This window comes from Polyodon spathula, chromosome 5 (assembly GCF_017654505.1).
Source record: "Polyodon spathula isolate WHYD16114869_AA chromosome 5, ASM1765450v1, whole genome shotgun sequence".
Taxonomy (NCBI): Eukaryota; Metazoa; Chordata; class Actinopteri; order Acipenseriformes; family Polyodontidae; genus Polyodon; species Polyodon spathula.
Window position 1 is genome coordinate 67214999 of NC_054538.1, and position 24207 is coordinate 67239205.

The window sequence follows — 24207 nt, forward strand, 5'->3', positions numbered from 1 at the left end:
AGGAGATTGCCACTGGCTGTTTGGACTGGCAGGTCTTGCTCCCCAGAAGCAGAAGTCAAATTAAAATGTGCTCGCACCCAGAGTCCAGTAACGCATGGGTGCTGTGTTGTCCCACCTGTACTGACACTAGATAGGAAGACCCCTAACCTTTAGTTCCCCCAATACTTGCCAACACCATGGGTCCTGATCACCCGAGGTCACACTCCATCAGAGGGCAGATGGCAATCTTATGACCCAGCTCATGGCATCTGAAACAGGGGAACAGACGATGATACTGGGGAGAGAGGTTTATGACTGACCAGTCCCCCAGCCAGGGGTGGGTTAGGGAGGTTTTCTCTACTCCTTCTGGGGGCAACCCAAGGGGGTCCTGAACTGACCTTTCGGTAGCAGTACTGGTGTTCCCTGCACTGTCTCTCAAAGACCTGGAAGCAGGGGCATGATCGTCAGCCTTCACATCCTGGTACGGCTCTGCTAGTTCTGTTGTCTCTGCGGTGGTCTTAGGTTGCAGCCGTCTGACCCAAGCGCTGACCTTCAGTGGCGTCACCTCCAGCAGTTGTTCTGTGATGTGCTCCTTCACTTGGGGTCCAGGCTTAACCTCCGATTACAGCCATCAATGGCAAAGATGACAGAGTTTTTGCGCAGCCATTGGAGGGCGTATCGTGTCCTCCATTTGAAATTTTTCGAAATTAGAAACGGTTGGTTTTGGGGTTAATCCTGAGAGGATGGTCTGCTTGACTAGGTCATAATCCGGGGCCTCCACAGCTTCCATCTCCCGATAAGCCACTAGGGCTTCCCCAGTCAGGCATGGGGCTATTTTAACAACCTAGAATGCCTTGGGCCATTGAGCTGCTTTAGAAAGTGATAAAAATGCCTCTTGTTCATTCTCCAGAGTCATTCTGTTCAATTTGGGAGTAACTGCATAGACAGGCCATTTTTGCAGCTAACTGGTTGAATAGCTTGGCGCAATGCATCTGGCATTGGCTCTCCTGAGCATCCCCTCAGCATTCTTGCAGAAACTTCAACAACTATGCAGGATCCATGCTCCTGCTTCTGACACATTTTGTGGTGGGGTGAGGGGTGTATAATGAGAGGAGACTGAAACCAGGTTTTTAGTGCAACATAAATGTTTACTTGGTGACACCACAACGTGGTATTCAGTGCTCACAAACCATCACTTCTCTCCTTGCCCACAAGTATTTGTACAATCACTCCAGGGTCTTTTGCTGTCTTCTCTTTGCTGTCCCAGTCCAGGTAGTGCTCCTCGGCCTAACACCGAACCCCCTTGCTTCCCGTGTCCTTGGCATTGATAGTTGTCTTGGGGAAAAGAAAGCGGCAATTGTAAGACCTCTGTGGTTTGTTGTTGTTTTGTCCTGGTAGCATTCACTCCTGCACCAAAACCTCTCCAGCTCAACCTCCTGACTCATCCCTTATATGTACCAAGCCCCACCCCATTAATCCACTACAGCCAATCGCTACTTGATAAAACTGTTGCTGAAACCTCTGTCTTAACTAGCAAGAAACTCAGTACACCTGTATTGCCAACCTACCCAAGATGGCCACTGTATCCGGATTGTATACCTATTGTATGCGCTATCTCGTTGAGGTCATGTCTGTTTGGAGGCCAGTTTTTCCACCTTCTATCTTCCTTCACCCTGTCACAAGGTGCTGTAGAAATGTGAGCCAATTGTTCTTGAAACGATAGAAACATACTCAGTTCTGTTTAGACATACTCAGTTCTGTTCAGATAATGCCTCTGTCTTCTTGGGATGAGTTCCAAACAGAAATGCTTGTGTTTAGTGTTCAGGTTGTCTGTGGCACATCCTAGACCTTGAGCCACTAAAATGCTTCAAACAGTCAAACAGCTGGAAATCTTCAAACAGGTTTGATAAAGACACAGCACTTTGGACATACTGGCTTCCCCAGCCAGGCACAATGTGGACATGTATTGCTATGCAGCAGCAACAGCAACTTTCCTCCGTCCAGCTGTCCTGGGCAAAGGAGTGAACTGTTTTTTGCAGAGCTTGCAGCACGATGCTGATTTGAATTATAGTGTAATGGATCTCCTCCTAGCGGCTGGTGAGTTAATAATACTGACGTCCGCATAAGACACGTGCTTACCTCTAATCTACAGAGCTTGCTCTTTAGCTGAATGGTAAGGCATTCGTCTTTGAATTGCATGGTTTGTGGTTCTCCTCCAGTCCTCGCCTCGCCTTAAAATTAAATATGCTGAGACGCCAAGCCACTATAGCAACAGTGTTCTTGTCGGCGACCCCACGTCGCATTTTCTGTAGCCCTTGCAGAAGTATAGCAAAGTGTGTTATAGCTCCTAACAGGTACAGCAGCAGACTGATCAGTTCAACCCCTTGGGTCTGCTGGGCTGAGGAACCGATTTTCATTCTGTTACTGTACTTGTTTTATTGTTGCTCAGTTGTAGAATGTATCGAAGTTCACTCTTCTCCCCTTCATTCACCTCTCCCATTTATTTCCCTCTCCCCCTCTCATGTACAGTGTCACATCTTTATTGTAGGCAAGCTATTTCTTTCTCATGTCTAAAAGTACTTTTTATACACTAATCCCAGATGGGATAAGAGGCTTCAACAAAGTGATTGGAATAGCCTCTCTCTCCTCCCTCTGTCTCCCCCTCTATCTTTCTATATACAATTTTCGTTAATATGAATTTCATGGAACCAGCAAAAAAATTTTTTATTATCAGTAATTCATATTATAAGGAGTCTAAGACAAATGCACATTGTCCGTTTTTATTAAAGTTGCACTGAAATCAAATTTAAATTATTGAGCAATGAAAATTATTGTACATTTTAAAAGCACTGTGCATTTTATTGAAAACACAGTTGTAAGTGACATTTTTAAAAGTATACATAGCAAATGAACCACTTGAAGCCTGCATGTCCCATTCTGATCACTGGCATTTTTAAACCACAAAGCAAACATCAGGACACGCCAGCGACTTACATCCAGTTGGCTGTTCATAAACCTGTATTGTTGTTTCACAGTTTTTCAAATTGGTTGACAAAGTGTTTGTGGGGAAAATGTGCAATAACATCTTTCTTTTTCATGTGTGGTGGTGCATCATCCACTGCTTTCAGCACTTCTGTTTATGTCTGCAAGGATAGTGCACGTTTCTGCGCTGCTACATTTGAAATGGCATTGATGCTTGAATCAGTCATCCCACTCGGGGCTGGGAGGAGGGTCCTCAAATAAATTGTTTCTAATAGGAAATTGGTGTTAAGTGAATTTGTACAATAAGAAGTCATTTTCAATAAGCAACTGCTAAATTTGTACGGGACCATGTGGAAAATTTAATTGTTTCATGAAATGTGTCTAATGAGTTCCGTTTAACCGGAATTGATTATAATAAAAACCCAACGACAGGGACAGTTTCATTTATTTTATTTGAGTAAAAAACAAAGATCTTGTGAAGGATGCTTCGAAAAAACGCTGTGAAAATAACTCAATTCATTCATTAATTTATTCATTCTCTCAGGTGTTGTTATGCAAATGAACACTCTCTGCTGCCTCTTTTTTCCAAGATGTGTACACCTCTCTGTCCTCCTTGTTCCTCTTCCCTCTCTTTTCTGCCTCTTCTTTTTTCTCCCCTTCTCTCTTCGATATCTCCTAAAATTGTACCATTTCCTTCTCATCCTCTTTCCCCCTCCCCTTTCCCTATTCCCGTTCCCCTCTCCCCCTTGTTCTCTCTCTCCCTCCTTCTCTCTTCACCCCCCCCTCAGTGTGAGTCAATCTGTTTGCTATCTCTCTGATTAGTCAAGAGGCTGAATCAAAGCAGGATTACTCCTTCCTTCCCTCCATCCCTCCCAGTGCTCTGTTCGGAAGCCACCGCTCACTTGACAAGGCCCTGCCTGCTGACAGCTGGAGCAGAGGGACCGTTTTTAAACCGCTCAATACGAGCTGTCGGAAATAGATCTGAGGTGATGACTCACAGAATCTTTGTTAGGTGAGAAAGGCTGATTTAATTTGAGGTGATGTATTCGCTTCTCTGGGGGATTGGATCCTGCTTTCTGCGTCACATGGACTGAAGCAATGTAGAAGAACGGCTACTTGATTTCTAGACATTAACCCTCTCCTCACCTTACTGCCAGGCAGCTCTGAGAGCTACAGTACTGCTTACAGCTAGCCCTGTTATAATGATATAATTCCCTTTAATTCCCTAATTCAAGGATGGAAATAAGACTGCTACTACATAGCAGTTTCACCCATTCTATGAAGTATTACTACAGTAATACTTAGTGGTTAGCTGTAGTGTATAGGTAACAAGCTCAGGTGTGTCTTATTAAAGAGGAATGGCTAAAACTGCTATGCCACAGGAGTCTTATTTCCGTCCCTGTAATTGAACCAATTGCACCCCTATTCAGGTGTTCATTAATTATTGAATTGATAACCTCTAAAACCTGTTTTTGAATAGACTTCAAAGTCCTTAGCTCTGCACTTTTTACAGTAAAGATATTTAACTCCCTGGTTTCGGGATAAATGTAGAAATACCTGCCATCTGTCACACACACACACACACACACACACACTTTGTGTAAGTGTGAGTCCCTCATATGGCTGATTTGAATTTTAGCATCACTGACAAGTATTCTGTAATATGTAACAGCTGCGTCTCAAGTCAGTATCTGTCACGGTAGTAGAGCAGGTTATCAAGCTGACTGCAAGAAAACAACATCAGCGGACCGTGTGATCATGTATTCCTGCACCCCCCTCCCTCTCCAAAAACACATGCACGCATACACAGACGCACATACAGACGCTTGCATACGCAGACACACGCACACACACACACACACAAGTATCTCAAGTGTTGCTGTTCAGCTTCCTAACTCCTCAATAATCTTCTAGGGTGGGCATGTGTAGGCTTTCATAAGTCTGATTCACAGTCTCCTACAATCCTCCTTCCCCCCTCCTCACACCTCTATTTATAGCAGATGTGGATCTAGGTGAATAATAACACCACCTCATGCTGTAATTGCGTGCTACTGAGTCCTTTGTGTGTGAACTGCAGCACTTACATATGACTGTATCTGAGGAATCTAACATTCATAAAACATCATTCACAGCTGTTTTCTCCGTCCGGGTCTGTGCAGAGCAGCGCAAGGAGGTTTTAAAAGACTCCTGTTCAGCAGATGTAGATATGTAATGATTGATTGTGTATCGATGAATCGTGATGCGTTCTTGACAAGCTAAATCGTATCGTAGCAGAGGCGTGTATCGTTTGTGTTGTGATAACCAACAGCACAACCGAGATCATTATAATTCACTAAACGGTTCCTGAATGAAGAGCATTTTATAGTTGGTACGAATACATAATGTAATTTAATGTTTCTCCTTTATCAAAGCAGTCCATCATTAAAAAAAAAACCATCAAGATCATCACGTGTATCGTGATACATATTGTACCACAGCCTGCTTATCATGATATGTATTGTGACATTACTGTATGGTTACACCCATATCAAGATATATTTTCAGTGCTACAGTTTGTTTCCTCCTAACCTCCATTGCGGGGGGTGCTGCTTGGTTGATTATTGTGAATGGCAATCACTCAGATGTAATTATCTGCAGTTCACATCCAAAAGGGTCTGCAGCTAGGGGACCAACAACTGATAATTTCAATAATTGAGGTACAAATAGTTGAGTAGGCCTGACTAGTCACCACTTTAAAAAAAAATGATAAGATTGATAATATCTGGTGCTATGTGTGAATGTACAGTAAAATGTAAGTTGCTTTTTCACTCGGTCTCACAATGTTTATTAAACCCCAACACATCCTTATCTATAGAGCATGCAATCATAAGATCTGTAGCAATACTAAAAAAATAATAAAAAAAAAACTTAATGAATACGTTGATAAAAGGCTTTGTTTGTCAACCGGCTTGTAGTATATTTACATCCTCCACCAATAACTGATCCAATTCAAAGAAGCGATCTAGTAACACAACTGGGTCCAGAATGGACTGTCCAAGCCGGTCTGCAATGGTCTGAGCCCAAGAAGTGCCGTTGCTCTGCTGGGCCGAGCAAGAGAGCATTGCCCACCTTTTTCATTAAACAATACAACATAGCTTTCAGTTTAATTGAATGTCCACTATTTTATAAGTATTCTGGATCAGTGAAGCACATCTGGATTTCTACTTTAAATACTTATTTAAAAGAATGCAACCATTTTTATTAGGATAATAATGAGGCATCTTGGTTCATGCTGAGTATTGAAGAGAACCTCAAATATGCATCCAGTCCAGGCTGTGGGGATAATGCCGAGTTAGGAGTGGGTTAGGTGATATATTTATTACGATCACAATCACAAAGAAATACTTTAGCAAGTGATGTCAGAGCATACCTAGGGATGTAAAGAGATGTGCAGGACCATTTGTCTCTCCATCATTACATAATTTACAGTACATTATTACTTCAGCAAGTGTGTTAGGGACCTTGTATCTTACCAAGTTACTGTCCTAGTATGATTTACTAGTACAGACAACAGTAACTTTTATGTAACACTGATTACAATTTTGCGTAGGATAAGCAACCTATGACAGAATATGTGACTGCATTGAATAAGGTGCCTTTGCTATATTTCATAAGGACAAATAACTGAGTCAAGCACTGACATGCAGTCAGACAGAAGTTATTTGACAGGCGCGTTGCGGTTATATAGCAATGAATACTTAATTCCTTATGTGGATCCAGGCTCAGGCTTGACTGCATTGTCATTCCTGATTAATGTTACAATCAGTAGAATGTGGTTTGTGGTGAGCTTGCTGACGGCAGAATATAAGCTACCAGCAGTTCTTATGCATTCCAGTTGCTTGATGACTAACAATTGCGTCATTTGTATCAGTTTCTGCGCGCCCCTGCTGGAACGCAACACTGAAAAGACTGCTGTATGTGTTCTGCTTTCTAATAAGAAAGCTACAGATGAGCTTGTGAAATGGCCTTATAGGGTACCAGGAGGCTCAATCATGCTGCATCATGATTGGTCTCCAGTATAAAGGATTGGTTGCTGATGTCTGCACTGTTCATGATCTGTCCGTACAGTAAAACCTCTGACCTTAATGGGACGAGGGAGTGTTCGAATAATCAAACGGTAAAAAAGTCTTCTTCGTTTTAATAAAAGAGTTTTTTATTCAGGAACAAAGCAAATCCAAAGATAGTACAGGACACAATCGCACAGAGATGTATTGACCTCAGCGAAATGGTATGTCACTGGTATATCTATATATATATATATATATATATATATATATATATATATATAATATATATAATATATATATATATAAAAAAAACATTGTACGACACTGTGAGTTGGTGCAAAGAAAACTAAATTTACATGTCACAGTGGTCGACATACCATTTCGCTGAGCGACTCCATATATATATATATATATATATATATATATATATATATATATATATATATATATATATATATATATACCAGCGTAACTGCACGTAAAGTCTAGATGCAGACACACAAAAAGGGTTAGAAACTAACAAAATTCAGACCTAGTAGCTTTTGAAACTTGCTAGCAGTTGGGGTCCCTAAAAATAGTAGGCTTAAATTTGATTTTCCTAAAAAAATAAACACTCTTATAAATTTTAGATTTTATCATTTTATCTTTTTTCAACAAAGGCGCCTCAGTAAGCGCTCCTACAGATCGATCAATCACCTGTTTGCACCTTGTTACTAAGCGACTACTGTACTGTGTGCTGAGACACTGACACTGACAGCACCAGACGGGATGACAAGTGTTGCTATTTACCAAAATGCTGTCTGGTTTGTGGAGTTGGGATTTACAGCCTGTGAGTGATTACATAACTTTAAAGACAGTACGTTTCACTGAAGCCCTCTGTTGTTAGCTAGATGGCAAGGTTTTTTTAGTAGCAGTGAGAGAAAACTGCTTCAGCAAGTACAGTAGAATCTGTAGAAAAATAGTAGAAATTTACTAGGATGGATATTAATGAGAGCATAAAAAATACAAAAGACAAACGAAGGAAACGCTGATTTTTTTTCAAGAAAGCTGGGTGACTTTGTATCATGGATTTGAATATATGAAGGATCCCCTTCAGGTTTGTCAGTGTTGCCAGTGAATGCTTTGTTAATAACTAACCCGGTATAAGTCTCCATATTTTTGTAAAATGACTTTACACTTACTTCAGTGATGCAACGTGTTTCAGTAAAATCAAACCCAATAAACTTTGCATCCCACGTAGAGGGAGAACACAAACGTAAACATCATATTAAGTGGGGTTGGTAATACTTTGCATTGCAGGGGAGATGAGTGACTGTTTTGTAAGCATTATGAATGTTTATTCACTACTGCTACACCCAGCATTTTTTTAATGCAAAACTGTGAACGTGAGAGTATGTGTGTACGTTTGTTTTAAGCACTCGCCCAGAGGACTACTGAGACACTGACATCAACTAGTCCTCATCAGATTTAATTCTCCTTTGGCGAGTGTATGTTTCTAACCCTGCACAACCCAATTTTTTGACCAGTGATGACCAGGGCATGTCCTGAATTCATGCTGAATTCTTGCACATGCTGAATTCATGTAGTTATATGCAAACCTTGTCTAAGAGTTTAATAAACTTTTAATTCAAAGCTTACATACTTTATGTTTATTTGATCAGGGTGCAAATATATATATAGTCAAAGCTAAAGAAGACGGAGAAAACTGTGTATTGCTAATAGAGTATTCTTAGCTGGAACTCCAAACACATTTAAACACAAACAGAGTTTTAATAATCCCCCTGTTATTTACCTTTTAAAAGGACACATATAAATATTTAGAATTTATGTAAAACCTTACAGTAGGTTCTGCTGTAACTTAAACGGTCAATCTAAATCCATTAAACTTCCCCTTTCAAACACAAGGGGCATGGCACCCCTGATCGTATTTGTTTAACATATATGTCTCCTCCCTGCAGGTGATAATCTAGACGCTGTCCACGATATCACAGTGGCTTACCCCCAGAACATCCCCCAGACAGAGCGGCACCTGGTGACAGGGCACTTCCCCCGCGAGATCCACTTCCACGTGCAGCGCTACCCGGTAAAGGCTCTGCCCGAGGGCACAGCGGAGCTGCAGGACTGGTGCCAGGAGCGCTGGCGGGAGAAGGAGCAGCGCCTGCGGGATTTCTACACCGGAGGGCACTGTTTCGACACCTCCGGCTGCAGCCGCATTCCCCCCTGCAAGTCTGAGTTTCGGGTGATGCTCATCAAGATGGTCTCGCTGGTGTACTGGACCGGCTTCATCGCGCTCTCCTTCACGGCCCTCTACTGCTCCAGCCTGCTGCGCTACTACCTCCTGTTCATTACAATCTTCTTTCTGGCTCAGGAGAGAGTGGTCGGGGGCCTGGAGGTGCTGGAGCTGGCATGCCACCGTTGGAGGAAGAGTACCAGAGAAACGGCAGCAAATGAGACAAAGAAGTGCAAGTGAGGAGGAGGAGGAGAAGGAGTCGTAACAGAAACAGACAAACGGACATTCCCGGGAACAGCAATTTAGTCAAAGGTACCCGCAGGTGAGCAGTGAGGCAGCTGCTAGATCGTTAACTCCTCCACCACGCTTAGAATTACACCGGGCACTCCGAGGAGAATGAGGAGTGAAAATAGGAATGCATCTCCCGTGCTGCCATCCATGAGTTTAGCAGGACCCAGACTGAGCTTGTTTATTTCCTGTCATGTTTTTTTGTTAGTTTTTTTTTTTTTTTTTTAGATTTCTGTTTTTTTTGTTTAAAACGTGCTAGTGGTAGGTTTGTGTTGTGGAGACAAGGAATCGATCCATACTTACATACACATACACACGCACACACACACATGCATGCACGCATACATTTTCAATGTTCTGCTTTCGCGCGTGCTGTTAAACATAAGTTAGGCAGCCAGGTGGAAATGATTAATTCTGCAACAGGTGTGGAGGTTTTAGTACTTTTCAGTTTCTTCTTTGCTTCTGACCAGCAGCTGACCAATTGCTTCCAGGGTGGAGATATCCAAGCTAAAGTCTCAGGACTCTTTGGCTACCTTTAATCCTCTGCCCTGGAACCCTCTGTGTCACAGTCCTGACCTCGCTGTACATCCTCCACCACACAGTAAGACTCCCTCTGAAAAACACTGCTGCCATCCTGCCTCCAGAGCTGTAGACCTTAATGGGGTCTTATGCTGGTTACACAAGAAAGAATTGAATGTTGTTGAAAAATGCAGCGAGATCAGTTAGAATCTGACCAGCCCTCTCCTTCCTTTAAATGGCCCTGTTTACCTGTCTTCTACTAAGTAGGTGATTTTTCTTTATAGCAAGTATAACCTCCCTCATTTAAGTGCTCGTATTAATCATGCCTCTGAAAACCAGCCGTTATATCTAAACATTGCTGTATTTAAGTATGTTAGGTGGATCAATAGATGGATGCCAAGTTTAAAAGGAAATGGTGGGTAGAGCGGCAGTATTGTACTAATTTGTCCCATCAGATTTTAATTTAAGATCCCATTGCAATCAAAGTAGAAATGTACAGTTCACCGTGTAAAGGGCAGCGATATATGCTGGTGTTTTGTAACCCTCTAAAGATGTCGCCAACATGTAAAAGTACAGATGATATGAACTGAAATGAATTGGAAGAGCTGTGCAAAAAAGTGAAGACACCCACAACAGCCAGGCTTACTGTGTATTACAATATTATTGTAGTATATAGTAGACCGTGATTATTGATGTGATACAGCCATCTGAAATGTAATTGTATCAGATTGAAATGGTGTTGCATTAGAAGTAGCTGTACTGTTTTTCTTATTTAACGATATGTTATACAGTGGGGTATTGCAGATACAAGCTATTTGTCACCCACTCAAGGTCAGACAGGCCAGTAAGCCCACATGTGGCAAAGCCACTGGAGTGCATATCGACATGTGTCATACATCACCTAACACCATATTAAATATGTAACACACATTAAAACAATGCACACAGATGTTATTATGAAGTCAGAGGGAATGTTGTAGAAAACCAAGGAGCTCCTTTGGAAATGCTGTGAATTTTTAAAGGCATTATTTTAAATAGTGCAAAATGCATTTTATTTTTTTAGCAGCTTCTGTTTTAGAATCGCATGTTTTAAATGCGACAAGTCACTCAGCTTGTGGTTGTTCTTGTGTTCTTCCGATTTGTGACGTGTTAAACATGTTTGTGTCTCTGCGTTGATTTGCTGGTATCAGTGAATCTGGGGTTCATGGCAAAGTTTCGGATCATATTGTATGCATTATTCTGTGGAAGAAAAAAAACTAGTTGTGTAAAAAATTCAATGTAAATGCACTGCAGAATGTAATAATAATAATAAACAGGGGTTCAGGTGTTGCTTCTCCGAAGCACCCACGTTTGTGTTTGTTGCATGTGACATATTGTTTCAGTTCAAACACATGGTGGTCCACCTTCAAAGTTTTTATTGCATGAAGTTTCTGAAATGTTTCTTTTACCTTCGTAGAATCAAGACTGAAAATCGTAACGTTATTGGCAGCCTTGAGCTACGAATAGTCCTGTTTGCATTAGATTTTAAAACCTCAGGAAAAAAACAATTGCTGGGTGGAGAACCGGCTCCAAATAAAGCTGTTTTAAACATGCTTGTTTGTACTGTACAGTCTGTGTGTGTCAATTAAGTTGCAAACTGTCTGCTTATGTAAACCACTGCTGAATCTCTGAGATTAAACTTAATTGTTTTAAACTGTGCCAATTTAAAGTGTAAATATGCCATTGCTGGTCTCTTAGCAGCCGTTGAGTTAAACAACAACCAGATCTCAGTTCAAGCACCTGTTCCAGTTTACAGCCCAGGAGATGGGTGCCAATTCTGCATACAAAAGTTGCCAATCACCCTTCTGCCAGACTGGAGCTGCAAAACCTGATAGGCGCCGGCATCATCAATATTAAAAATAATAATAATAAAAAAAAAAAAAAATAGAAAGAAACAGGTGCATTTAAAATGATGCTTAGTTTCTTGCAAGTTTTATAGGGGTGTATTTTCAAAGCCTGTCTTAAAGAAAAAAAAAATCAATGTTAATGTTAAAAATGAAAAACAAAATCCGATTAACTGAGAGTGCCTGGGTTATATTGATTCTAGTTTTCAACAAAGAAGGATTGAAAAAACACTTCTAAAATATGACCCATAATGTTTTAATTTTCAGAATGTGGAGGGTGGGGGTTGTGATTAAAAAAAAAAAAAAAAAAAAAGTGTCATGTGTCATTTGTACAGGATGCTGCTTGCAGACACACTGGCCTGTATTTCCCAGTGGCAAATCACAGGCAAATTGCCCACTCCTTTTGGCCCATTCCTCCTTACAGAACTGCTGCAACTTGGTGACATTTGAGGGCTTCCTTGCATGGACAGCTTACTTCAGGTCCTGCCACAACATTTCAATGGGGTTTAGGTCCGGTCTTTGACTAGGCTATTCTAAAACGTGGAATTTCTTCTTCTGCAGCCATTCTTTTGTAGATCTTCTTGTATATTTAGGATCATTGTCTTGCTGCATGACAAACTTTCGGTTCAGCTTCAGCTCATGGACGGATGGCCTGACATTCTCCTCTAGAATCTTCTGACACAATGCAGAATTCATGATTGTGTCAATGATGGCAAGCCGCCCAGGTCCTGAGGCAGTAAAGCAGCCCCAAACCATCACACTCCCACCATCATTCTTTACGGTTGGGATGAGGTTCTTCTGTTCGAATGCACTGTTTGGTTTTCGCCAAACATAACGTTTCTCAGTGAGGCCAAAAAGTTCTACCTTTGACTCATCTGTCCAGAGAACATTGTTTTGTGGATTATCTATGTGCTCTTTGGCAAGCTTCAGACGGGCAGCAATGTTCATTTTAGAGAGCAGTGGTTACCTCCTGGCTATCCTTCCATGAACACCATTCTTGTTCAGTCTTTTTCTGATAGTTGAGTCATGAACACTCACATTAGCCAAGGCGAGTGGCCTGCAGATCCTTGGATGTTACTCTGGGGTTCTTAATGACTTCCTTGGTGATTTTCTGGTTTGTTCTTGGAGAGATTTTGGTAGGATGACCGCTCCTGGGTAGAGTGACTGTCGTCTTGAACTTTCTCCATTTGTAGACTATCCGTCTGACAGTGGATTGGTGGAGCCCCAAATCCTTAGAAATGGTTTTGTAACCCTTTCTAGACTGATGAGCATCAATAACTGTTTTTCTGAGTTCCTCAGAGATGTCTTTTGATCGTGGCATGACGTGTTTTCACACACCTGTATGGTGAAGACCAAACTTGCAAAGTTTCTGATCTTTATAAAGGATGCGGCCTCCCAAACTCGCCCCTGAAGATCTACCTGATTATTTAAACACCTGATTCTGATTATCACCTTATTGAGCTGAAAAAAACGGGGGTTCACTTACTTTTTCACATACCCTGAATCTTAATCACTGATTGTTTGCCTAATTCATACATCATTTTGTTTCAAAAGACATGGAATTGGTTAATATAAACCCTATTGGATATTTAAGAAAATGTTTTGATTCAAGAAGGCAATCATGGTAAAACAATGGAATTTCCATAAATATCATTAACTTTTTCTCGGCACTGTAGATGCATTACAGTAGGACAGTTTACCCACAGTGAAAAATCAGGCCAGCTGCATTATCGTGAGCAGAAGCAGGTGAGTCTAGAGTCTGGTTTCATTTTTATAATTTATTTTAAAAAAGTGAAGGGCCCTTCTAAAGGAGACAATGCATAGAACTTCTACAATGTACAGTCAAAATGGCCTCAACAAATACATTGATTAAAATAAAACCGACAAATCAAAACCCTCTCCGCTCTTGAGATTTCTTCAAGAGCGGAGTCAATCTGCTTCATTTTTTTTTTTTTTACTTTCAAACTCAATTCAGGAATACCTGGCATGAAGCTTTGCTGGGTGTCTGCTACCTTCTTCTGGTGGCAATATTCCAATACTTATGACCCGGAGCTGTCCTCTGGTTTGTCTTCTTTAGATAGTGAATATTGAAAAACTCAATGAATTCTAAAACCCCCTGACCTACCGCCAGAACCAGGTCTTACACTACAACCATTCCAGTGTGTACCAGGCCAGGCTTGGCCCCGGTATTCACGTTTGTTTTAGTTTTTTAAATCTGTAATTTACTGCCGTCCTCAGATTCTGGTTCTGACAATTCCTGGATTCTCAGAACATTCTGCAGCCCTTTGAGGTGGGATTGATTACTTTGAACGCACTTTTACCCTGGAGTCCAGTCTTTAGTCCAAAGCCTCTAAAATTCCATGTAACCTTCTGGCATGAAGGAACTTGGTATAGCTGACATTTCTAAGAAATGTTCAACTTAAGAATAGTTCAAGCTGCACTATCTGAACAATCTTGATTTTAGCTATTTTGTGGTCATTGTTGAAAACTTACTCCCAGAAACAATAGCCTGGCTTAACAATTCCCTGGCTGACACCCATCTACTTACAGCAACTGCCTCCTTGCTCTGTTACTAATGCAGTTTGATTTCTTCTGAGCATGTATGTGATGTGTACATCTTGGATAGTTAAATAAACTAGGGTATTGCTACCAGAGTAATGTCTCTGCCCACCTCTTGTGCTGTCTTTGGAAACCCACTCAACGTCCCTCTCAACTACCTAACTCTTTTCTGTATCAAATATAACTCTGGTAAGAAGGGTGTTGCCACACAGTGTCTAGGTTGCAAACTAGAGATATTTGCAGATTTAATCTGTGGTGTGTTCTCTAACCTTTTGAAGTAACTTAAAGAAAATGATGGTGATTAAGTAGATTCAAGAAAATGCACAGAGTCCTTTTCTTCAATCAGTTGCCAGGTTTATTGAAATATACAGGGAGTCTGGTCCCAGGTACAGGACAAACAGAATACTCATCATTACAATGTTTGCATGTCATTAAATACCCTTCTATATAGATGGTCCACCTTCCCTTTCTCTGACACTTAACCAATGGTCAAGGTAATTTAATTTATTGTGTGAGTGTGTGTGTGTGTGTGTGTGTCTGTGTGTGTAGTCTAGTGTGACAACCTCTGAATTCAGTGCATTCTTCACACTCCTGGAGACAAAAGGTCCATACATCTGCCTTTTGTTATCTTCTTGCGACCCCCTTTGATCCTAGTGGCATTATCTCTTTCGATCTCTCTGAAGTCTTTAGAGCCTGTCCCCTTCTAGTCCACAGCATTGTTATCTCGTTAGCTTGCAGTCAATGCTGGGCAAGAGCTTGTAGACGCAATGTCTCTATCAATGGTTAGCAGTACATGCAATTTGAACCAAACAGTCTGCTATCTGCAATATTAGCCTCTTTTCAGAAAAGAACACCAGTATAGCTCTGCCAGTCCACATGCGTAGCAAACTGCTAATCAATTCTCGATCCATGTTTTCCAGCACCTTTCAATCTTTGAGAAGAAGCAGAATCCCTAACATGTAAAGCACACAACACCTAACTTGTGTACAGTTGTGCATCACTCGATGCAGTCATCCAGTCTTGGGTTGTGGGAGTCTTCGGGTGGCTGGTTTCCTCATTTGAACTCTTCCCCAAAGTAATTAACACACCTTAACGTGGAGCAGAATCTCCTGTTATACAGCTCCCCCTCTAGTACTCTTGAGATAGTTATGGGATACGCAGAACTGTATGTGCTGGCAGTAGGGGGTGGTGCACAAAAGAACCCTGTACCTGGAGCTCTGTGTGCTGTTCTGCTGAGAGACATTAGACACTATACTTTATAGACTGTGTGCTGTCTGCACCACAATAAACACTGACATACAGTGATGCTTTATTATAATGGGTTTGGAGAAAAATCATTTTGCATGACATTCTGTTTTGTGTTCAAATATGCATTTCTCCCAGCTTACCAGCTTATCTACTACACCTGGATCATCAAGCATTTGAAACTGCGTTTTGAGTTAGTATTGAAAGCCCAAGCCCTAATGATTCAATATTATACCTGGGCCAGACAAGTGGCAAGTCAATAGTGGAATAGCCAGGATTTTAAAAACATCTGCAAACACCTTCGCTCAGCTTCATCACAGGCCACATTGTTTTTACTTTTAGTTTTCTCAGATTTCACTTTCACACAAGTGAAGCCCAGGTATCCTGAAACCAAAAAATGACAACAGAAACATTCAGAATCACTTGTCGATGTGGGAGTGTCTAAAGAGTTGAGCGGGCCTGTGTGTGTGATAAGTGGATGTTCTTAACGTACCTGGAGAAGAGTGGGCCCAGGAACTACAATGATAATACAACAACTGGTGTGTCTCTTGAGCTAACCCAACACAGCCATTCCAACACCTACACAGGGAAACACTGACTTTGGAGTCAATTTCCACTTCTCATGTCAAGAAGGTAGTGGTCTCGAAACTTATTAGACAAGAGATAAGAAATTCAAGAACAAGAAAAGACCATTTGACCCACCTATGCTCGCTCGCTTTGGTGCCAACGTGGCCCGTTAGCAGTCAGGGCATTGTGAGGTAAGAGACAAGAAGTCTGTATATTCGACCCTGAAGGGCCTTATTGCATTTATGATCAAACAGTGGATTTAAAAAAAAAGAAAAAGCAGCAGCAATTTTTAGGGCAAAAAAATGTTTTTATTAAATACACTATGTAACACAATTTTTGTTCCTGGGTAGTAAGTGTTATTTCCTAATTGCTTATGCCTCAAAAGTATAGGAAATGGTGATTATTCCCCACAAACTTTGCTTTTGTGACCAGGACAGTGATATTTTGAAATGGACTTTATTTCCAATGAGAAAACAGGCGAATTTGTGTCTTTTCGTTCACATAAAGTCAGAAAAAAACAACATATGAATCCAAATTAACATGTATTTATACTAAAGTAATACAAAAGATTTAGAAGTGAGTAGTTTTTCGAGATTTACGATTATAGTGTAAATCACTTTCACGAATCAGCCCCCAAATGTAGTCTCCCATCATGTTCTCGTTATACTGTCCTTGGTAGCGACGTTCAAAGTTCAATATATCCTGGTGGAAGCGCTCACCTTCCAGTCCCGCCTGTGGTAGTGCACCTTGGTGTCCCTGCTGTCCCAAAGGCAAAGATAGCAGGGAAACTTGGTAAAACCGCCTTGGAGACCCATCACGAATGCCACCATTGCAGCCTCTTGATGCCATCTCAGAAAAATGCAGATATGTATCCAATTAGGCAGCTGGAACTAAACTGAACTGGTGGGCTTAAGGCCCCTGTATTTATACTACTATTTATATTACTGGAAAGTTCTAGAAAGTTCTAGAAGTTACTCCAAGTTTACGCAGCACTGAATTTATCTGGTAATTGGTCAATCAGTTTTATAGTCATTGTACATCTGTAACTATAAACAAAATGGCAACTGGTACTTTTAATTCTGTGAGGCAGCGCTGTGATTTAGAATATGTGACAAGGGTCCAACTGTCCGTATCCACCTGATATACGGACAGCTGGAACCTTGTTTGTTTCACGCTCCATTGCCAGCTCTGGATTACTTTTATATACAACAGAGTAAACTACTAAAGAGTTGATTACATGTTTTTTTTTTTTTTCATAATTTAACCGTGCAGAACTTTTTTTATAAAATAAAATCAAACAATAGAAGATCTGCATTTTCTTCACAGCAGTCCAATCATAAGTGAGCGGAGGCCTGACATAACAGTTGACGGGCTTGAATATGTTTAACCAATGGGAGAGTCAAAGATCTGCCCCTTGTTATGCAGGTGTCCAATCATTAGTGAGCAGAGGTGGGACATAAATATGCTAGGGTGCGTGGTGTAAGAATAGCTGAATTTCATGCAATATTGCTAATATTATAGAGACCATTATTGAGAATAATATTGAGAACTTCGAAGTAATATTTAGAATTGCTTTTTACAAATTAAAAATAAAAATGCCATCAGACAACAGAGACGTCGTAGTCGATTTGGTTTTCAAGAAGAACTTTCGCAGAAACAATTGTTAAAAAAGAGAGGAATTCACCACAAATGCCCAAACTGACACAGAAAGGGATACTTCCAACACTCAAATTATTAAAGGTATCATTGACTTAATGGAAGGTGTCAATTAAAAAAATTATACTGCTGGAACTCTATTTTGTTCAGTACAGAAAAAATGATATAAGGTGCTCCCCCAGTGGCGCATCCAGTAAAGGCGCTCCGCGTGGTGTGCAGGATGTGCCCTATAGTCTGGACGTTGCCAGTTCGAGTCCAGGCTATTCCTTTGCTGACTGAGGACGGGAGCTCCCAGAGTTCAGCGCTCAATTTGGAGGGAGGGCTAGGTTGGCCAGGGTGTCCTCGGCTCACCGCGCACCAGCAACCCCTGGAGTCTGGCCAGGCACCTGTGGGCTTCCCTGTAAGCTGCCCAGGGCTGCATTGTCCTCCAACACTGTAGCTCTGGGTGGCTGCATGGTGAGTCTGCAGTGTGTAAAGAAGCGGGCGGCTGACAGCACATGCTTCGGGTGACAGCGTGTGCTCGCCTTCGCGCCTCCCAAGTCAGCGTAGGGGTGGTGGGCTGAGCCTAACAATAATTGGTCATTACTAAATTGAGGAGAAAACAATAAAAATAATTGGCAGCCACTAAATTAAAAAAAAAAAAAAAAAAAAAAAAAAGGGCTATATGGAACAGTACTGGCTTCTTCAGCACAAAAACATGAGTGTTCCCAGAGCCACTGTTACACTCAAAACTTTTGGACAAACCCGGATTGATGTTCAGCTGGATGAGCAGAAGCGTGAGGTTCTTAAACGCTTGATTAATTCTGTTTACCAATTCCAAAAAATAGAGGTAATTATGTGCAATTACTTTCTATGATTTCTGACTACAACAGCATGTTAGCAGTCATTTGTCAATAGCCACAGTATTCTCAGGTACCTCTGACAAGATTCAGAACGAAGAAAAGCAGAAGTGCAGGAAGCCAAGTACATAGTGGCAGTGGTAGATTAAACAACCGACGATGGAAACGCAGCTCAGCTGTCTTCTGTTTTCAGATTGTGACTGACAGTGGCATTGTTCTGTGAGAAAATGTGTTACATTTACTAGAATAATAATAATAATAATAATAATAATAATAATAATAATAATAATAATAATAATAATAATAATACTTTAAAAAGACCAAATTCCTATTGGGATTGTTTTGTTTTAGTTTTTTTCTTTTTTTGATTCTTTTGATTTTTCGGTATTACTGTGCAGGACAGCCGCTATAAGATAGTTAGTTACCTTTTATTAAAAATGTGCACAGACGAATCTACCGATTTTTAATCAACTAATACCCATAAATTTAACCATAAATGTTTAATCAAGTGACAGCCGAAACTTGTTTATCCATCTTGTGTGTGGACCAGCATGGGTATTGTCACACATACCGCTTTTTAAAAATGCTGTGTCTCAATGAGTCTCACTAAAGAAAGTCCCCTCTGTACAATTTTACAGCATCTTTTCATTGTATTTTTGTGCTGCTCCTATTTAAAATCTTAACCTGTTTTGGTATTTGCGCATCTGCTGGTGCAGATAAACAGGGCCGAACCTGTGTGGGGACAGGGCTGAAGTGTTGTCACCATAGCAACAGATGTGGATTCCTTGGTTGCCTGGCGATATGATGTAAATGCAGTTCTATTTTTCCACCCTGTGGCTATGAAATGACTTGTCTGCTTTGATGTGTCCGGAAAATGCTTTTATTTTATAAATATATATATATTTTTTTTACATCACTGAAGTGTATTATTTTGGGAGCTGGTCTGTTTTGACATCACTGGAATTGGTGGAATTAAAAAAGGTTAAAAAAAAAAACTTGGGTGTGAGTTTAAAACATTATCAAATACAAATACAAGGTAAAAGTATATTTATAAAACATACTTAAAATTACAAAACCTGATCCTAAGTAATTAAGCTTTTTGTATTTTTTTTTTTTGTCTGTGTGCTCTCAATCTGCCCTGAGAATGCCTTCTTACCAATTCTTCACACCAAGATCTGAATGAACCTGCTTGCAGAGGGAGGGGAGGGCGGTCATTGGAACAGCTCAGTGCTTTTCTACCCATTCTCGACACTGAGAGCTGAATGAACCTGCTTGCAGAGGGAGGGGAGGGCAGTCACTGGAACAGCACAGTGCTTCACTACCCATTCTCCACACTGAGATCTGAATGGACCTGCTTGCAGAGGGAGGGGAGGGGAGGGCAGTCACTGGAACAGCACAGTGCTTCACTACCCATTCTCCACACTGAGATCTGAATGAACCTGCTTGCAGAGGGAGGGGAGGGGAGGGCAGTCACTGGAACAGCACAGTGCTTCACTACCCATTCTCCACACTGAGATCTGAACGATCCTGCTTGCAGAGGGAGAGGAGGGCAGTCACTGGAGCAGTATGGCACTTGTGGAGAATGGTGTTCAGAATGGATCTTGTGGCAGTGGACACACAGATTCAGACATTGGTCCCTTCATCTCAGGATTTAACCCTCTTATGATGTTGAGTATTTGATCACGTCAATCTATCATATTGAATGTTTGTGTACATAACGAGTCTAAGGAAACAAACACACAGTGCACTTTCTGTTCAATCGTGTCAAGTGTCACAGATGATAACAATAAGTGTAACATGTAAGGTGGTAACAGACCTAGAACATTATTCTCAGGAGAATGCTGTGATGGATTGCATACCATTTGATATCTATGCCTCTGTTGTAGAGTGCTGCTGGTTTAGTTAACAACAGGCTGGAAGAAGTTTCTCGCACGCAGCACGCTAGAATCCTGCTGGCACGGATCTATTTTACTAGCATTCCATTCAGCATACCCACATGGCTATCCTGCCTCAAAGAATACTACCCAATCTAGGCACTAAAGTTATGAAAAACAAACTTCTGTAAAACATCAGTTCTTGTAAGAGAGATCACCTGATGCAGTTTGGGAACAAGAAGACTAGGAAGCAAAGCTGCTCAAACTGAAAAATGTTATAAGAGACACTGTACACACACATATTAACTTACAAATTGCATAACCAAAGATTGTACTGTTTTTTTTTGTTTTGTTTTTTTTTTCAAATCATCTGATTTCCACAGCATCTTGATGCTACATGTTTAGATGAAGTGAGTGGACTCCAGGTGACGTTACTCACACAGATACTGTTTGTGGCCACGCAGGTGAGGTCATGGCACACCAGGTAACTCTTGGAAGCCTGACAGGACCCTGCATTGGTGCACAAGGGGTATTTGAAAGGTACGCAGGTAGTGTTCAGAGACAGCTGTGAATAGATCTGCACACTGACTCCCAGTCCTGTGGCTGAACTGCAGGGGTCTCGTTTGTGCAATGTATTAATAATCAAAACAGGAAACAAGAACTAATCCAACCAGGGCAGGTGTGCCATTTATATCTGGAATTGATTAGAAGGTGGAAATCATGTTTAGTAAGTGTGAAGAAGAAAAAACACAGAAATGCTATTAATTTCTGCAATGTTTAATCCATACAAATCCCAGGTTAGTGCAATGGTTGGGTTGATTGCTGCAAGTCTGAGAGAATCAAAAGAAGCCACAGTACAGACAATCCCAGCATCCTGGAGTCAGGACACTTCAGGGTGCTCTTGAATTGATTTTCAGGACAGAAGGTGACCTTAGGCGGCGGGGCTTAATAAATAATACAACTAAATTGGGACGTCCTTTTACTCTGTAACAGGATTAAATCAGAGAGAGTACAGGGGACGTGCAATTATAATACAGAAATAGAGTAGAAGTTAAATTAATGGAATTGTATTCTGGGTTGAGGATTTTCATGAAATGCAGAAATAAATGAAAGCAGCATCTTGTGGAGCCAGTGAGTGGAATAGAGCTGGAGAGAGCAGGGAGGGTGAAGGCTGTAGAACTCCTCTGGACTTCAGTTTGTTTTTGCATACATTCAGCATTATAAACATTACTCTTCATACAACATTGTATAAGTTGCTGTATCCAGCTAGTATCTACTGAAACTCAGCTTGACTCTTACACACCACCGTACACTACTTTTTTGGGATATATAGTTAAATGAGAATAATTAGACAATTTAAATCTGATGCAAACTATCTGATACAAATAGTTTGGCTTTATCGCATCAGCAACAGGGTATATTATATGTCTATGGCAGGAGACTAGAACAGAACATATCAAAAAGCACAGCATTTGAGCAATGTCAATAAGAATGATTGCAGATGTAATAAAAGACAAACAGACCTACAGCTATGGGAGGGTATTGAGCAAGAAGTGTTGGCACTGTAGAGGTGTTATAACTGGGGCTCACAAATTACTGTCACCTTTTAGAGTATGCAGTAGAACATAATGAAGCCTCTTATACAACAGGGCTTGTCACCTTCAGTTTTGCAGTTGTTTCTGATTAGCTGGGCTGCGATTGAGTAGGGCAGACCTAGCTAAAGTGAACAGAACGAAAGTACGATTTACTTTTTTAGCTTCGAAATCTCTGTCCCGCTGCTGGTCTGAAGCAAAGAACAAATTGAAAAAGATCACATTGAGTAGCAAAGTCCATGCAACCTGGTGCTCCTTTCACAGGTAGGGGTGTGCCGTCAGGGGCTTCGAGGCATTGTCTGTTGATCAGACACCAACTAACCCGCCTATAGCAGTCAGTTTTACAGTGCTGACTTATATGCTACGGAACGTACCCTAATGTTTTCCAGAAGGGCCTGATATGCAATCAACCAACAGAAGATCTGCATTTTCTCCATGGTAGTCCAATCATAAGTGAGCGGAGGCGGGACATAAACAGTTGAAGGTATTCTCTGCCTCGGTTGAAGGTCTTGAGTAAGTTTAACCAATGGGAGTCATAGATCTGCCCCCTTATTTTGCAGCTGTCCAATCATTAGTGAGCAGAGGTGGGCCGTAAAAATGATAGTGTAAACGGTGTAAGAACAGCTGAATTTCGCACAATATTGCTTATTATAGAGACCGTTATTTAAAATGATATTGAGAACTCTGAAGTAATATTTTGAATTGCTTTTTATAGAATTTTTTTTGTCAAAGGTTACGAATCAATTTTCAAGAACTTTCTCCTAAAAATTGGAGCAACATTTAAATTATGAAAGGTATTCGTGGCTTAGCAGTAGCTGTCAATTAAAAAAATTATACTGCTTTTGTTCAGTACAGAAAAGGTGATATGGAACAGCACTGGCTATCTAGGATGTCTAACGAAGTCAGCACAAAAACATGAGCGAGTCACTGTTACACTCCAAAATTTTGGACAAACCTGGACTGATGTTCAACTGGATGAGCAGAAGCATAGGGATACAATACATCACAATGAGCAAGTAAGAAAAAATCTTGAGGTTATTAAACGCGTCATTGATTCTGTTGTTTACCTTGGCAAGCAAGAACTTGCATTCAGAGGGCACGATGAAGGCACCAATTCCTCAAATAGAAGTAATTATGTGGAATTACTTTCTCTGATTTCTGACTACAACAGCATGTTAAGCAATCACTTGTCAACAGCCACAGTATTCTCAGGTTCCTCTAACAAGATTCCCAGCGGGGGGCGGGCGGGTGTCGACTCTGCTACCCAAGTAGATTTTGTCTCACATGCCCATTAAAGGGTTTCATGGTGTTTAAATGGTTCAAAAAGAAATACCTTGCTCTACCTTTCGGCGCCCCAGAAAATCAAACATTGAAACAGAACAGGCCTAGTTACAGCCCTGTGCTTACTGAAACCAGGGCTGGGAGCAGACTTGCTGTGTGCACAGTGCACCTGGAGCTGGGGCTGGCTGCTCCCTCAGCTCACCTCCATCGACACAAAGAAGGTGGTAGTTTTTTTTTTTCTTTTTTTTGCCATGTCAACAAAGCTCTGCTCTGTGCGATTTGTTTGCTTTTCTTCAAACAGATGCAACTGTCAAAGAACCGGTTGTAAAAGAATTCCCTGGAAACATCCCAAGTGTCGGCAATTACATTTTCCAGTGCAGTACTTTGCTTAATAACTCTGATTTATCATTTCTTTACACGTTACATGCAAAAGAAAATGCGCAAATAAAGACATCATCATCATTGTGTGTGTTTGTGGAAAAAATGAATCGGCAGCAAAGAGGTTGGGTGGCTTATGAGATTAACCCTGTGATTGCTGGAGACGCCACTTTTTAAACACTGCGAAACGGCTTAATACAACAGCTCAAGGGAGAATCGCAATTATACTGTGAAACCAGCTCTTTGCAAAGGCTCAAGGGATTGTTTCAGTTATACTGTTTAAAACAGG

General features: G+C 41.0%; 1 protein-coding gene across 4 annotated transcripts in view; it reads left to right on the top strand.

Moving 5' to 3' along the window:
- The window catches only part of LOC121316203 (lysocardiolipin acyltransferase 1-like), a 66576-nt gene extending 54346 nt beyond the window's left edge, over positions 1 to 12230 (top strand). For all 4 annotated transcript variants that reach the window (XM_041251093.1, XM_041251094.1, XM_041251097.1 and 1 more), the window contains one exon: positions 8966 to 12230. In XM_041251093.1, the coding sequence (XP_041107027.1) occupies positions 8966 to 9477 (512 nt within the window). In that variant the 3' untranslated portion in view covers positions 9478 to 12230. The remainder of the gene's footprint in view (positions 1 to 8965) is intronic.
- Positions 12231 to 24207: the final 11977 nt, after the last annotated feature.